The following is a 17,670-nucleotide window of genomic DNA, read 5'->3' on the forward strand; positions in this document are numbered from 1 at the left end:
GTAGCTTCTTTTCGTCCAGGGTTATCGGCTGTCCGAAACCTGGCTTTCTTTCGATGCTCTGTTTTTGCCAAGATGCTGTAGATGCCGACACGGGCGTATCCGGTGTCCACGAGCTGCCGCACGATATCCAATGGCGACACGACGGAGTACCTTTGAACGCTCACACTTTTGAATCAAGTAGCTTCACAGTTTCCACCATCACGGCTAGAGTTCGGCTGACAGCGCTGTTCATTTTTTTTCTGCTGATTCACGAGTTACTACAATTGGTGCTGCATGGGTAGGATCATCAGTTCTTTATTTTATTTCTTCTGGAATATATATAGGCTTTATGCCCGTTATCCACACTTAATATTAAAACACAATAAATTAAAGACAAAAAACAATTAATTAACACTCATGAAATAAACCGTCATTTGTTTTGACGGGCAAGAAAATTTTCACATCATCAGCATAAATTAGAATCATGGCATTAGTCAATTTCTCTGGAAGATTGTTCATCACGAGTACGAATAACAGTGGTCCTAAGTGGCTTCCTTGAGGTTCACAGTGAACGAAGCAGAGACGTGTCCCTCTATTTTAACATACTGAACTCTTCCCACTAAATATGTTCGCAACCAATTGTAGAGTGGACCGCCAATGCCGGAGTCACTAATCGACCGAAGAATGCAGTCTTAACCGCATCGAATGCCTTGCTCATATCTGTGTAAATACAGTCGACTTGAAATCCTTTGCATATATAATCGGTTACTATAGAAGTAAACTCGCAAAGATTCGTGGTAACGGATTTCTTTTCCAGTGCGTATGGAGGTGAACCCATGAAAAATCGGCCATTTTTGTCCATTTTTTACCGCAAACGTTTAATTGAAATTAATTTCTCTTCTATTCGGGTCCTTCAGCTAACAAAATCAATGCAAGAGCTTTCAAACAATTTTTATATGACTCACGAAGTGCTAGAAAACAAAACGAATAATTGTCAATTTAAAGCGAAGGCACACGTAAAAATTCAAGCCATAATTACCCTTTTTTTTTTCAAAACGCACAATAATTGCTTAATATTTTCTCTAACTTCGTTCAAAAAATGTGTGAAATGCATAACGCAACAGTTGTACAATGAATACATTGACCGTGATCGTTATCAGAAAATGTCATGAACAAAAATCATTTCAAATGACCTGGAAAAACGCAAAACTTCAATCAACCATTTTTGATTTGAATGTAATTTTGCGCACGTATTTAGCTTAACAAATTAAGCATTTTTCACAGATAGAGAGATTATTTAGACCCATGAGTTATTTTCAAGAACGGCATATGCTTTTTGTTATAGGTTTTATTAAAAAAGTAGGAGGGTGGTATTCAAGACACGACCGCATGACGTTGGACTACGGTATTCTTATATTACAATAAAACAAATAATAGAGAGAATTGCAACTCTAGTGTTTGCTGCAATTTTATCTAACAGTGCATTTCTGAATACTAAGACGTTAAAACGTTATAAATAATAATATATACTGAAAGAATGGATATCTTTTATTTAATCGCTGTCATTTCATACATATTCGAATCAAACCTTTGTTCGTAGCTGCACTACCAAGACAATCATTTAATTGAGCGAATTGGTAAAATTTTCCTATCTAACCAAAAAGCAAACTTAACAAAACTATCTGAAAATGGAGCCCAGAACGATTTAAACGAAAATTTTAAATTTAAAAATTGTTTGACATTAAATCGATAAAACTCATGCTAGGTTATCTCCAGCCCAGCATATAACTTCATGTATTTAAAAAAAACGTTTATTTCAATAACTTAATATAGCAAGAGTTCAGTTACACGTTTTTCGGTAGTTGTTATCAAGGTTTTGGTGAGTGACAGGAAAATATCTTAACTTCTTCAATTGCGATTTAGAGTATTTCTAATTCTTTTGTTATTTTTCACGATAGCGAAAAGTTTGTTTCTTTCTCTGTGTGCGAGAAACAAAATCAAAACCGCGCACCGAGAAACAAAAACGAAAATTCAATGAATGCTTCTCATTGAGAAAACTTGCAACTCTTTTTACCAATAATTTATGATACTCAAAAGAACCTGTTTAGATCTAAATGAAATTTCTAGTAAATAAGTGTTGATCATTCATAGGCAGTAATTTTTCCTCGATGAATAAAGACTGGCTTAAGCAGTTGAAATCGCTGCTGTAAATTCAAATTCACAACTGTGTTCGTTAAGACCTTTTAATATTTTTAATGACAATAATAATCTCCCGATCAGAAGAGCATAACTAAAAAAATACAAAATTATATCAACGTGAGACACAAATAACATATTTTGATACAATTTTGTATTTTTCCATATAATGTGATAACAAAATTGAATCTGAATGAGTTATAATAACAAAACGTGAAATGAAGTAGTTCTGAAACAAGTCTAACTAATTTTTCGTTTTTATCAAAACCTGTTGTTTCTAACAATCTTTGTTATTATATTGTTCTATATACTATCTTATTTTGTTAGAAAGCTGATATATTAGTAACAAATCTTGATATGTGTTTGATAATAGTAGAATCATTTCTGTTATAATTTCTGTTATTTTAACACCTAACGGGACCAAATTGAAAACACAGCCTGTAAGGTTTTTCCCGTAACAAACTAACAACTTCTGTTACATTTTTGTTTGTTCTTTCTGATCGGGCTTCGATAAACACCCGCTATAGTTATCCACACACATGCTATAACTATCTATACACACGTTAAAACTATTCATACACACGCTGTAGGTATAGTTTTTTATACACATGCTAAAGCTATCCATACACACACTATTTCTATCCATACATCCGATAGACTTATCTATACACACGCATGAGCTATCCAACCATGTGCTATTACTATCCATACATACTAGGGTGGGGAAAAATGATCGATTTTCCAGAACCAAGTTTTTTTGGTTCCTTTTGGGATCCCAAACAACCCTAAACTTACCTGAAGTCGATTGGTCTTGTCTCCGCTTAGCGCATTGCATTTCAAATTTGTATGAAAATTTATATGGGAAAACCTACTTTTTTGCATTTACCTTTCTAGAGAGCTCAATAATGCTCTAAAAATGCACTACATTATGTTAAAGTATAGTATTCTAGATGCCTAACAACTTTGTAGAAGACACAAAAGAGCTAGGATGTCCCTAAGAAGAGCTACAGCTGTTCAAAGTTGAGTATGTCGATTTAAATGCAGAAAATCTTCTTTTCTGCTAACATTACCAATGTACCGGTCAGTAGGATTCCCATCAAAAGTAACCTGTCGTAACGACTTTATACACTCAGCTGGATCAAGTAAACAAATTTAGGTCAATATTCTAGGCGTAGATATAATCTAGAACATGTTTCAGAGGTAACTTCTGATGGAAATCTGACTGACGCCGGTACACTGGCAGTGTTGGCAGAAAAAATGGTTTGCAACATAAATTTCGACATACTCAACTTTGAACAGCTCTAGTATTTTTTTGGCACACCCTAACTCTTTAGTGTCTTCGGCCAAGTTGTAAGGCATTAAAAAACTTACCGTTTGAAGTAATGAAACCTATGGCTTGAGCCATTTTGAGCTCTTTAGTATGGAAAATGCAAAAAAGTTGGTTTTTCCATACAAATCTCCATATAAATTTGAAATGCAATGCGCCAAGCCAAATTCAGGAACAAAACAAACTTGGTTCTGGCTTTCTGCTATCAAATTTCGTTTTTTCCATATAACGATTCCCCACCCTAATACATACGCTATAACTAATCATTTAACACGCAGCAGCTATCCACACACACGCTATAACTATCCGTACACACGCTGAAGATATACACGCAATGGCCATAATATGCTACACATGCTATGTCTTACACACGCTATAGCTAGCCATACACACGCAACAGCGCCATCCCTGTCATCGCAAATGTCATAGCAATGCAGATGCACATACGCTATATGTGCACACTGCACACACACTAAATGGCGGTAGCTTTCCTAGTGGCGGTGCTGGCTCGTGCAGTTTCTGGCCGTTTTCACCCAACGATATCTGAATTGGATTACTCCTGGTGGGGTCCAACTCAGATCGAAGGGGAACCGAACTGAATGAAGAAATGCAGCTGCCCACTACCTTCGCCGCTGCTGCCTGATACCACCGCTCAGGTTCTGCTGCAGCTCAGTTTCGCCACTGGAATCAGCCACCGCTGCTGGTTATTCAGGACCGTTCTAGTGACCTTCCACTTGTTAACTGATGACTGCTATGAGACGACGCAGGCTATTATATAGCCCAAAGCAAAAATCCATCCGCGAACAAAGTAGAAGCGAGCTTGTGATTGGTTGAATGTGCACGACTTTTAACACAACTTTTAACTAGTTTAGTATCGAAAACATATTTAAATTATTATATGACAATCTTGCGCAATATTTCCCCTATCAATCAAGCCATTGGTGTTTAGAATCTGTTTAGTGGTAATGATAAAAGAAGCATATTAAAACGGTGTTGACACACCTGTTTCAGCTACCGAAAGCGAGCTCGTTATTGGTTGAAAGCTGCGAGACTGTTTACAAAGTCAGATCGATTGTATCCGTTAGTGTCGACTGTGCTTGTGAAGAGAGGTGGTGATTGGTTGCTCGGTATGATTTAAACAATCGATGTGATTCATCAATTTTTTTATTAAAGTATCTCGAACAATAGGTTAGTTTTGTTACATAAATTCAACCGTAAAAGAATTTCTAATCGGTTGATGCCAAAACCTCGAAATTCTGAAAAGAAACGACTGATATATGAGCGCTCAAATCCTGACCACTTTTCCCTGGTTTTCCCTGGTTGTATTACTAGATTTTCAAATCCAGATGCCTAACTTCGATATAGACGTTAGTCCAACGTCAAAACTTTTGTGGCGTTACGCTACCAGGACTTTTCGGATCCCGTACGTGCCCTTTGCATGGAATAAACCAATCGAGACTTAAGCAGAAGATTAAGGTTTTCTGCGCGGGGTGTGACGTCATACTTTGTAGTTCAGAAATTTTCGATTGCATAGAAAAACTGTCTGAGAACGAGTTATAAGGAATTAATATGGTTTCATTTAAAAATATAAACTGTGAAAAACAGATTTGTTGTATTGAACTAAATTTCAATCTTTCTTATTTTTAATGACTATAACGCAAGTCAAGCTATTTTTATTTCTATTTCAAGCAGTAAATACGGAGCTGACGATTGAAGAATGTATTAACTGGAGGAATAGTTAATTAGAAATTTTACGAAAAATATAGTCCAGCAGGTGGGACTCGAACCCACAACTTCTAATCTCCGGTCAGATGAGTTTCCGATTACACCATCGCAAGACGTATTGGTCGGCCTCGCTAAATAGCTATTTTGTAACGCTGCACTCTTTATCGCACGTCATCATTTCCTCAGTAGAGAGTTTCAATTTGAAAAAATACTAAATTTCAATTTAAAAAAAAAGAGTTGAAATTTTTTAATTTTTATTTTAAAAATTGCTATCATTACGCAACTTTAAAAAAAATCCAGGATAGAGAAATGAAAATCAAATTATATATGGAAGATAATTTTTTTTCCAAAATTCAGACAGTTTTTTCAAATAAAAAGCTCTTTTTTTTTTTTTCTTCACATAACATTTATTTGACACGGCACAAATACAATTTAATGTTTAACGGCGCCAATTATATCTGATGACTTAAAAACTAAAGCAAATTTTTTATCCTCGCTGCCGACTACGAGCTGAAATTAAGTCTAACTTGAAACTAGCATGGGATTTCCAATCAGTGTTTTGTTGTTCAATGGTCGTCTGATAATCGTCGAATGGCATGTATGGATTCGTTCTGCTGAGCCACGATGTCGTGAGTTGGGACAGAGGCTCGTAGTCCTTGGGTCCTGGTTCTGTTGTGCGGGGTCTGGTTGCTGGTTTTGTGCTTAAGGTTCAAACGTGTTCTTGTCGTTTTGTTGGGTGTAGACGGAGGGGAACGGGACTAGACTGGGGCGTGGATGGATTTCAGGAAAACGTATATAAGGGACATGTAGGATAGGTCACGGCTCGCCAAGACATCACGAACAGGAACAGCCGGCTGTCTACCCTCGGCCTGCAGGGAAGCTATTAATTTAGACCTGGCGTCACGGTGTACAGGGCATGACCAAACCACATGCTCTATGTCGTGATAACCTTCACCACAGGCACAGATACCACTTTCCCCGAGCCCAACACGACGGAGGAGCGCGTCAAATCTATAGTGATTGGACATAAGCCGGGACATCACGCAAATGAAATCCCGACCTACATCCAACCCCTTGAACCACGGGTTCGTCGATACTTTGGGGATTATGGAATGTAACCACCTTCCCAATTCCCCTCTGGTCCAAGCATTTTGCCAACTGATGATCGTATTCTGACGTACAAGTGCGAAAAATTCATTAAAGGCAATTGGTCTTTCATAAATATCACCGTTTGTTGCGCCCACCTTAGCCAAAGAGTCCGCTTTCTCATTACCCGGTATCGAGCAGTGAGAAGGGACCCACGCTAAGGTAATCTGAGTAGATTTTTCGGATAAAGCACTCAGATGTTCCCGTATTTTCCCCAGGAAATACGGAGAGTGCTTAACATCTTTCATCGATCGGAGAGCCTCAATGGAACTGAGACTGTCCGTAAAGATGAAATAATGGTCCGTGGGCATTTTTTCGATAATCCCTAGGGTGTACTGAATTGCAGCTAATTCTGCGACGTAAACAGAAGCAGGATTATCGAGCTTATGGGAGACGGTTAAATTGTTATTGAAGATACCGAAGCCAGTGGACCCATCAAGAAGTGATCCGTCAGTGTAGTACATATTGTCGCAGTTGATGTTTCGATATTTATTGGAAAAAATTTTAGGGATCTGCTGCACGCGTAAATGATCCGGGATTCCACGAGTTTCTTCTATCATGGATGTATCGAAAAACACAGTAGAATCAGAAGTATTTGATAAGTCGACACGATTTGGAATATTCGAAGAAGGGTTAATATTTTGGGACATGTGATTGAAATACAATGTCATAAAACGGGTTTGAGAATTAAGTTCGATTAACCTTTCAAAATTTTCAATCACGGGACGGTTCAAGACCTCACATTTGATTAGAATACGAGAAGACAGGCTCCAGAAGCGGTTTTTCAATGGTAGTACTCCAGCTAAAACCTCCAAACTCATCGTATGGGTCGACTGCATGCAACCTAAGGCGATACGCAAACAACGATATTGTATTCGCTCCAGTTTGATCAAATGTGTGTTTGCTGCGGAGCGGAAGCAGAAACACCCGTATTCAATAACAGACAATATCGTTGTTTGGTAAAGCCTTATAAGGTCTCCTGGATGGGCTCCCCACCATTGTCCGGTTATTGTACGAAGAAAATTCACTCTTTGTTGACATTTTTTCATCAGATACCTCACGTGACAACCCCAGGTGCCTTTAGAGTCGAACCAGACACCAAGATATTTGTGTACCAAAACCTGAGAAATCGTTTTACCCATTAATTGTGTTTGAAGCTGAGCAGGTTCATGCTTCCTAGAAAAAACTACTATCTCAGTCTTCTCCGGAGAGAATTCGATACCTAGCTGTAAAGCCCAAGCAGACAAATTGTCCAAGGTATCTTGCAATGGTCCTTGCAAATCGGCAGCTTTGGCTCCTGTAACAGAGATTACACTGTCGTCTGCAAGTTGTCTTATCGTGCATGAATTTGCCAGACATTCGTCGATGTCATTTACATAAAAGTTGTAAAGAAGGGGGCTTAAACATGAGCCCTGGGGAAGACCCATGTAGCTAATGCGAAAAGTTGCCAAATCGCCATGCGTAAAATGCATGTGCTTTTCGGACAACAAATTGTGCAAAAAATTGTTCAAAATTGGAGAAAATCCTTGTCGGTGAAGTTTACCCGAAAGAATGTCAATAGAAACGGAATCAAAAGCCCCCTTAATGTCCAAGAACGCAGACGCCATTTGTTCTTTACGAGCATACGCCAGCTGAATATCTGTTGAAAGCAACGCAAGACAATCATTCGTCCCTTTGGCACGGCGGAAGCCAAATTGAGTTTCTGATAGTAGACCATTTGATTCGACCCAGTGGTCTAAACGACGGAGTATCATTTTTTCCATCAATTTCCGGATACAGGATAGCATTGCAATCGGCCTATAAGAGTTGTGATTAGAAGCTGGTTTCCCTGGTTTTTGGATGGCGATCACCTTCACTTGCCTCCAATCCTGCGGTACAATGTTTTGCTCCAGGAACTTATTGAACAAGTTCAACAAGCGCCTCTTGGCATTGCCGGGTAGATTCTTCAACAAGTTGAATTTGATTCTATCTAATCCAGGCGCGTTATTGTTACAGGACAGGAGGGCAACTGAAAGTTCTGCCATCGTAAAAGGTGATTCTATCGCGTCGTGGCCCGAAGACGCATCGCGAACAATATTTTGCTCAGGAACAGAGTCCGGACATACTTTCCTGGCAAAATCAAATATCCACCTACTTGAAGACTCCTCGCTTTCGTTGACCGTTACGCGATTCCGCATTCTTCGGGCTGTGTTCCAAAGAGTGCTCATCGATGTCTCCCTCGACGTCTCGTTCACGAACCGACGCCAATATCCACGTTTCTTTGCTTTAGCCAAGCTTTTAAGCTTGGTATCAAGCTCCGAATACCGTAAATAGTCGCCAGGTATACCTCCCGTCTGGTAGGCCTTAAACGCGTCGGATCTTTGCGTGTAGACATCGGAGCACTCTTGGTCCCACCACGGAGTGGGAGGCCGTTCTTTGATCGTTACGCCGGGATATTTCTTCGTTTGGGCTTGCAACGCGGCGTCGAGAATCAAGCCCGCGAGGAGGTTGTATTCTTCAAGTGGTGAATGATGTTGAATCGACTCGACCGCTTTTGAAATCATTTCCTCGTATAACTTCCAATCGACATTTCGTGTGAGGTCATACGGAATGTCAATTGGTCGCATGCGAGTTGACCCGTTAGTAATTGAAATAAGAATAGGCAGATGGTCGCTACCGTGAGGATCGAGGATTACCTTCCATGTGCAATCCAACCGTAGCGACGTCGAACATAAGGATAGATCCAAAGCGCTTGGGCGCGCTGGAGGTTTCGGGATACGTGTCATTTCACCGTTGTTTAAAATAGTCATGTCGAAGTCATCGCAAAGGTTATAGATTAAAGAGGAGCGGTTATCATTGTATGGGGAACCCCAAGCCACGCCATGAGAGTTGAAGTCTCCCAAAATCAAACGTGGCGAGGGAAGAAGTTCTATTAAATCAAAGAGCAGCCGTTGCCCAACCTGTGCTCTGGGAGGAATATATATTGAGGCAATACAAAGCTCTTTACCTTGTATTGTCATTTGACATGCGACAACTTCGATGCCTGGAATCGAGGGGAGGTTAATACGATAGAAAGAATAGCACTTTTTAATCCCTAAAAGTACTCCTCCATATGGGGTGTCTCGATCAAGGCGAATAATATTAAAATCATGGAAGTGAGATCAATATTTGAAGTAAGCCAAGTTTCACAAAGGGAAAATGCATCGCATTTGTTTTTATTTATCAAAACTTTAAACGAATCAATTTTTGGTAAAATACTTCTACAATTCCACTGTAAGACAGAGATAGAATCCTTCATATACGCAGTTGAATTAGGCATCGAAGGATACAATCGCTGCAAGGAGAGGCCATTGGGCAGTCAACTGCTTCAAAAATGATCTAACTGTTGGGAGGAATGCTGTAAGAAAAATTTTAATTGGATCGGGTACATTGAAAGTTTCAAAAATCCAGTCCACAATGTCAGAAAATTTCACTAATCCAGAGTTTGTTTCATCAACTGGGAGTGTAAAAGGAGCAACTGGGGTTTTAGATGTTCCTGGCAGTGCTGGGAACTCCTTCTGGGACTTTAAATTTGCCAGCCCAGGAGGAGTTTGCTTCGGTTTTTCCGCAGCACTGTTTGGTTTGTTTGTATCTTTCATTTCACTTTGAGAAATCTTAGGACCTTTTCTGGGAAGTTTAGGAGAGGAAATATTTTTCCTCTTTCTAGACTCCCCAGGATTGGCGTAAGATGCTCCCGCTGGTGAATCGTCAGAATCGGTTTCCTCAGAGGGCAACAGATCGAAGGGGTTCGAAGTAACGGGAGAAGTGGTAACGGTCTTCTTCAGCATGTCAGCGTAGGAACGCTTTGAACGCTCTTTGAGAGACCGTTTTATTTTATCCCTGCGCTGCATGTACACCGCACATGTCGAGAGCTCATGCAGATTTTCTCCGCAGTGAATACACTTTTCAGCGTTAACACTGCAAGAATCTTCCGCATGAGACTCCCCACACTTGCCACAACGTGCCTTATTGCAGCAGTAGGCGGCTGTATGGCCTAACTGCTTGCAATTCAGGCAGTTCATGACGCGGGGCACGTAGAGCCTCACAGGGAGACGAACCCGGTGGATCGAGACGTGGCTTGGTAGTGCAGACCCGGCGAACGTAACTCGAAACGAGTCTGACGGAGTGTATACTGTTTTGCCACCGATGATCGATGCTGACCGCAATTGCTTGCAGTCGAGCACCTTTACTTCGGGACACGTTTTGTTCTTAAAGCACCCTTTGGCACTTTGCAGTATACACTCGACGGACAGACTCGAATCGGTTATGACACCGTCGATCTCCACGTCTCGTGCGGGTATGTAAACGCGATACTCGCGTGTGAAGAGCTCAGAGCAAGCTATATCGTTGGCCTCTTTCAGGTTACCGACCACGACACGGAGCTTGTTAGGCCGGACCTTGGAAATTTCGGTCACGCCCTTGTACTCCTTCGTCAGGTCTTTAGAAATCTGCAAGAGGTTCAACTGTTTCGATTTCGGTCCCGCCTTTGGCCGAAAATAGACAGTATAGCTGCCCTGGGCTCCGTCTGGGTAAAGCCTGGGGCGAGGGGGGACTGAAGAATGAACAGGGGAGGGGGTAACAGAAGGGTCAGGGTCAGAGGGGTTCGGGGATGGTGGCGCGGGAGGCGAGGGATCTACATCCATCGCGCTATGTTTAGCGCACTAGCGCTGACAAGAACACGTACCTTTTTATTTCTCCCTTCCAGTAAGGTTGGTTGTCCGATCGTTCGAAGTAGCAGCCGTTACAGCCAGCAGCACCAATACAGCAGCACCAAACAGCCACCAGCAGCGAGCCAGGTGTGAGATCACTCCACACAGCGATACGACTCGCTGACACTGATGGCTTCTTCTTTTTCCTCGTTTGTGTCTCGTCCACTGCTGTAGCACAATCCAGCCAGCAGCCAAATCGGCTTACGCACCAGCTGGCAGTCACGATGCGAAACAGTTGCACAAAGGAACGACCTTGAACCCGGATTTATTTCACTCGACCAGGCAAACAATGCCAACACTTGTTCACACGTCTTTTGTTTTATACTCTATCGGACCGATCACCAAACACGTCCAGTACTGATGCGTGTTCGGCACAGAATGGATAAAAAGCTCTTGGTAGTTAACATTCTAAATAAATCGGTTTCCGAGTTACACTCGGGTCGCTTTTCACGCGGTTGGTTGTACCGCATTTACAAGATTAGATTAGATATACTTATACTAAACTTATTGAAGTGGGACTACGTCTTTGTTTTCTATACTGGGATGCATTCTGTAAAATTTGAAACGAAACTGGCAAATGTTACGTCAGATTTCAAACGATAACAGCAGCATAACCACATGATGGATAACAATAACCAATATATTGTTGGATAGATAAAAGTGTAACAATTTTATAATACGCTTGTCATCATTATTATTTCACTGCTCAACGGTGAAAATTGATAAAAAGTTACAAGAAAATTCACGCGAACAATGAACCAATCACACGCGAGCATTCCTAGCACAGACGATGTGAATGGACACCAACCATTCTATGTGATATTCCCTGCTTCAATATTAAAATAAATGGACAGAGTTTCCCCGTCCCAACAGGTCAACTTAAGTTTGCTTCCATGAACTTAGACTAATTTGAAGTCTTGAAGGTATTTATCTTTCGAAAAGTTTTAAAACAAGCCTTTTACTTGAACAATTTCGAAACCTGCTGTCAGAGCATAATAAAAACTGATGTCTTGAAAGAAAACATGCTGGTAAAAGCAACAATACCGTACAGCATAATATACATGTTATGTGGAGCAGACGCCGCTGGTCTCTCGTCGTCTATTATTGCAGTGGTACACGACTTCTATTTCCGTGAAATCAAAGAAAAACTGCAATGCTGCTGCATTGACAGTGATTAAAAGTTTATCTCATGAATATGGTTACCCTGGAATTGAGCATTTTTGCAACGGTCATAAGATTTTTTTTTACATTTTATCTTCGATATTCACTAAATGATCGTGATCGAAAGAGTAGATTTCTGAAAATACAAATTTATAGAAGCTTAAGAGCCAACGAATGCTTCTGAATATTTTGTCGATTCACTAGGATTCATTCAAAATCTTTGTTCACATTTCAACATTGTTAGATGATATATTTTTGTTTCCAACTCAACAAATAATATTCTTACGTATATAAGCTGTCTTCGTAATACAGTGAATGTAATTGTTGGTAAATGAAAAAAAATTGTCAAACAAAAAACAGAAATTAATCATTACAACCTTTAATTTCCTTGTAATTGTTGATTGTTATGATTTTCGCTGGAACTTGTTGATTATTTTGTACAACATATTTTCTTATGTTTCCCTATGAGTGAACCTATGTAACGGCTTCGAAATTATTTCCATAATAAGATTTATGTAATAAATTTAATTTGATCAGAGTTAAATAAAACAAACCATGTATTATGATAACGTAGGTATTGTTGGATTTGGTTTATGAAGAAATAGAGTTAATTCTGATTCAGACGCATTGCGAGAAATTCTTGATGCTTCTACAATAACAACGACACGGTAAGTGTAGTCGAAGTTCTTTCGAGTGTTGTTCAATATATTTCTAAAAAGAAAATTTATGAGGAGGCTGCGTATAAAAAAAATACTTAAACCACAGAACAAACGAATTGTTTCTGTCTGCAGATTCTGTAACCTTAGTAACTAAAAATCCTTCTTATTACAGTGTTTAGTCCCACGCACCATTTCATGCAACCCTAGGGCTGTACACCTTGTAGTATTTTCAATAAGCTTGAAGACAAGAAGCACTTTTAAACGAATACGTATAAATTGGGCTTTGTTTACAAATGTCAGATAGGACCTTTTGAAATGTTCCTCGAGATTTTTGTCCATTTCGACCGCATACGTTCAGTTGAAATAAATTTCTCTTTTTTTTCGGATCCTTTAGCTGACAAAATCAACGCAAGAGCATTTAAATAGTTTTTATGTGACTCGAGAAGTGCTAGAAAACAAAACAAATAATTGTCAATTTAAAGCGAAGGCACACGTAAAAATGCAAGCCATATTTAACTAATGCGTTTTCTCAAAACGCACAACAATTGCTCAATAATTGCTCTACCTTCGCACAAAAAATGTGTGAAATGCAGAACGCAACAGTTGTACAATGAACACATTGACAGAGATCGTTATCAGAAAATATTATGAGCAAAATCATTTCAAATGACCTGGAAAAACGCAAAAATTTAATCGACCATTTTTGATTCGAATGAAACTTTGCTCATGTATTTGGCTTAGCAAATTAAACATTTTTCACAGATGGAGAGATTTTTTAGACCCATGAGTTATTTTCTAGAAGGTCGTATGCGTTTTGGCATAGGTTTTATTCAAAACTTTTGTAGCGTTACCCCCCTGCACGGAATAAACCACTTGAGACTTGAGCGGAAGATTAACCTTTGGTTGTATAGAAAAACTATCTGAGAATGAGTTATAGGGAATTAATGACTAAATGATTATTGACTAAACAAAAAACAATATCGCACGCTAGCCTGGGGGCCAATGCGGTCTCGATCAACTAGATTAGTTGAAAGAATTCGTTATCGATATTATTTTCGGCACATTTTGCATGTTGTAGGATAAGTACAACGATACACCGTGCCCCAGCGCTGTGTCGAGAAAATTTCCAGCTCGAGAAGATCCTCGACCTGATCGGGAATCGAGCCCGATATCACAACCGTGCGGGAGAGCTAGCCGACCGACATCGCTAACCACAGAACCACGGGGACCACTAATGATTATTGACTAATAAATATTAAAAATAAACACTAAATTTCAATTAAAAAATAAGAGTTGATATTTTTTAATTTTTTTTAAAGAAACTTGAAGTTATTGCGCAACTTCACAGGATCGAGAAATCAAAATCAATTTTTTTATGGAAGATTAATTTTTTTTTTAATTTCAAATTTCAACATTTTTCAAAATTTTTGTAGTCTAATGATTTTAAAAGATTCAGAAAGTCATTTCAAATCAAAAAGCTCTTGGTAGTTAACATTCCAAATGAATCGGTATTCGAGTAACTTTGAATTTAAGTTTAAAAGATTTAATATACAGGAAAATACACGTTCGTAGTTCTCTAGCAAAAACCATAAGTTTAATGAAATGTATGACCAATATTATACAATTCATTTCTTGACAACAAGACGATTGGGCGAACGTTTCTCAAGAAAAGGGTTAAAATGTTTCAAATGATATAAATATTTGTAGCACCCTCTCAGAACTCAATGAAAGTTTGTGGGTGTGCCCTCACTAGCCTATTTTTCATATTTTTTTCGAAAATTTACCATTTGAAAAGGACTGAAGTTATTTTTATAAATCGATATATCTGAATAATAACAAAAGATAGACAAAAGTTGTTGAGGGTTGAAAAATGTATAAACTTGCATTTAAAAATACTGAAAAAATAAATTTGAGATCCTACACTGAGAACATGCTGTTGTAAAAACAAAAATTGGTTTAAAAAATCGGTCATCTCAGATTTGCTCCAAAATATTTTTTTTAGATAGACAATTTAGTTACCTAAAACTTTTCTGAACAAACCATAAGTAGTTGACACTCTTAAGAAAACAAAGTTCGCGCACGAAATGAATATTCTACAATCTTCGGGCATTCGACCACCAGGACACAATGCATTCAAAACCGTATCATATTCGTAATATCGGTATACGGGCGAATAGTGTTAACTGAGTAAATTCGGCTACTTCATATAATAATCGCTAATCATCCGTACTGCGCAAAGCTTACGCGTTTCAACCCGTGCACGGCTTTACCTATTCATTCACGAATCAATGAATCAATGAAAAAATCAAAATTACAACGCGTTCTTTCTTCAGGCCCTGATTACAAATAATCGAGTTCAAGTCATAACATCCCAGATAACCAGAAATCATATAAAAATGGCAATACAAAATCGTATAAACATCCAGTTTCAATCGAAATTGTATAAAGTTCATGTTATAACCAGTTCAAGTTATCTTTCAACATATATGGGTCGTACAGTCCGTGATATATGACTGCATATTGTTCCTCGTATAAATGCACACAAAAAATCAGGTTTCATTGCAGTAGAGTTGTCTACAGTGCTAAACTCAATTGCAGTGCAGTGTAAGATTTCTAATTTATGTGATCCACGTTGATATTCAAATTCCTTAAAAACTCCTATAACAGTTGTAAGAGGATTGCATAATGAATTTAATACAATTTACTATCTCATGACAGTTAAAATCGTCTATTATGAAACACGAAATCGTTGAATGGTATTAAATGATACCATTTTTATGTCAAATTTAATTTAAATTAAAATGTCCCTTTCAGCAATTCTGGATTTGAAAATCTAGTTCCTAAAAGATTTGAAGAATAGGGTATAAATCATGAACGCAGTTTTGAATAAAAGAAAAATCACCCAAAAATGGCACATACAGTCGGGTTTCACATAAATATGGGCAACGCCATGAAAGATTTTTAATCTTTGTTGATTGCATTTGCTTGAAACGCCTAACAGTTAAAAAAAAGGTCAATGCAGATCGCATGTTATTATTCCTTCGTATATGGGGCAATATTGAGTTACATATTGTCATCAGAGTCTAAAAATAGATTTGGGTCAAAATTGAAGACAATAAGTGACATTATATACGATTTACAGGTTCATACGATTTGAAGCATTCAACAGTACTAGATAAAATTCAATGACTTGCAGTATCGTAAAATGACTCTGAGGATAGGGAATAAGAGCAATGATCGGAACGGAACGTTGGGGGTTCGAGGCTGAACACAGTCTTGTAAAATATAATAAAGAAAAATGTCGTATCCAACCTTAATACTTAAAACATACCAAAGAATGTAATGGTACGCGTACTTCTCATTAAAAAAAATATATAAATGAAATTGTTGCTACTCAATTTTATGTTTTTTTATTATTTGGAAAATTTACTGCTGCGTTTAAGTTCGTAGAGCATCGTGGTAGAATCATAATACGGGTGAAACGGAATTGTATGTATGCTTTAATTATTGCAATAGAAATGGAATAAAAAGTTGTATATCTTTAACTGCGCGAACCATTTTGGTACGTATATTGCCTCCACTTTGGTACTTATAAGCTCATATAGAACGTTATTTACAACTTTATCAGATTGTACAAGGGTGCTTATATCCCAACAACAACTGAAATACGGACCAAATTGTTGGCTGGGGTCAGAGGCTTTGTGTTCGTGGTTCATCATTGTTTTACTTAATTTATTGTGGTAAATTAACAATTCATTATAGTATATTTTTTCAAAATTAACATTTATGTTCTGTTTAAGTCATTGTTATGTCGAGTCAAACATCGTGCAACATAACTTGACTTGCCTTGACTTTGTTCTAAAGCAACAATTTTACTCACAAAACCTGATTAAAACTGAGAGAGTACACACCGATTGAAAACATTTTGAGGTACATAGTGGAGTGGCTAGAGTACTTATACGGAGCTGACAACAAGAACATGAATACTGCTACATAAAATGTAATAAAAAAAAACAATCCTAGAGCCTTTGAAATGCCATTCTAGATACAAGAAAAAAATGATTGTTGAAGTTCCAAATTCCTTTTTTACTCTTATGTCGGTTGCGGTAGAAAATTAAATAGACTTAAATAATGTTGTCAGTGCTTAAATGCTCAAGTATTCCAAAGAAACATCCTCTACCTCTGCGGATTTTGTGCAATGCGCCAAACAGCGAAATAAAGTACACGAAGATACTGTAAACTCAAGTCAAGCGTAAAGTGTGCCTCTCGAAAGACATAAAGTATGTGGTCATTAATCATTTAATTATTCATTACATAACTTTGTACGAAGCTAACGCCCCCATCCAGTAGGGTTGTCTGGATGTTTTGACCTAACTCAATGCCTTCGTTCGCCACAAAATTAGCAATATCTGTGAAGAATGTTTCGAAAATTAAATTCTCTTTTATTTCATTTACCCATCTCCAACCTTCACGCCTTCTCCGCGGCAACCCGTGAAGATCCACGGCACGGCAGACGATAATGTGCACTTCCAGCAGAGCATGGTGTTCTCCAAGACGCTATCGGCCAAAGGAGCCCTTTTCAAGCAGCTTATATACCCGGACGAGGGTCATAACCTAGCCGGTGTGAAGCGGCATCTGTACCGTTCGATGACGCTGTTTTTCGAAGATTGCTTCCGGAAGCTGGTAAGTACAGGGTGTATCTAGAGTAAAACCATTAACACTACATAGAAGGTTAAATGAATTGCCATCT

General features: G+C 38.5%; 1 protein-coding gene across 7 annotated transcripts in view; it reads left to right on the forward strand.

Moving 5' to 3' along the window:
- The window catches only part of LOC129730320 (prolyl endopeptidase FAP), a 343,985-nt gene that overhangs the window by 315,590 nt on the left and 10,725 nt on the right, over positions 1 to 17,670 (forward strand). For all 7 annotated transcript variants that reach the window (XM_055689577.1, XM_055689578.1, XM_055689579.1 and 4 more), the window contains one exon: positions 17,418 to 17,603. In XM_055689577.1, coding sequence (XP_055545552.1) covers positions 17,418 to 17,603 — 186 coding nt within the window. The remainder of the gene's footprint in view (positions 1 to 17,417; positions 17,604 to 17,670) is intronic.

The sequence above is a fragment of the Wyeomyia smithii genome, chromosome 3, assembly GCF_029784165.1.
Source record: "Wyeomyia smithii strain HCP4-BCI-WySm-NY-G18 chromosome 3, ASM2978416v1, whole genome shotgun sequence".
Classification (NCBI taxonomy): domain Eukaryota; kingdom Metazoa; phylum Arthropoda; class Insecta; order Diptera; family Culicidae; genus Wyeomyia; species Wyeomyia smithii.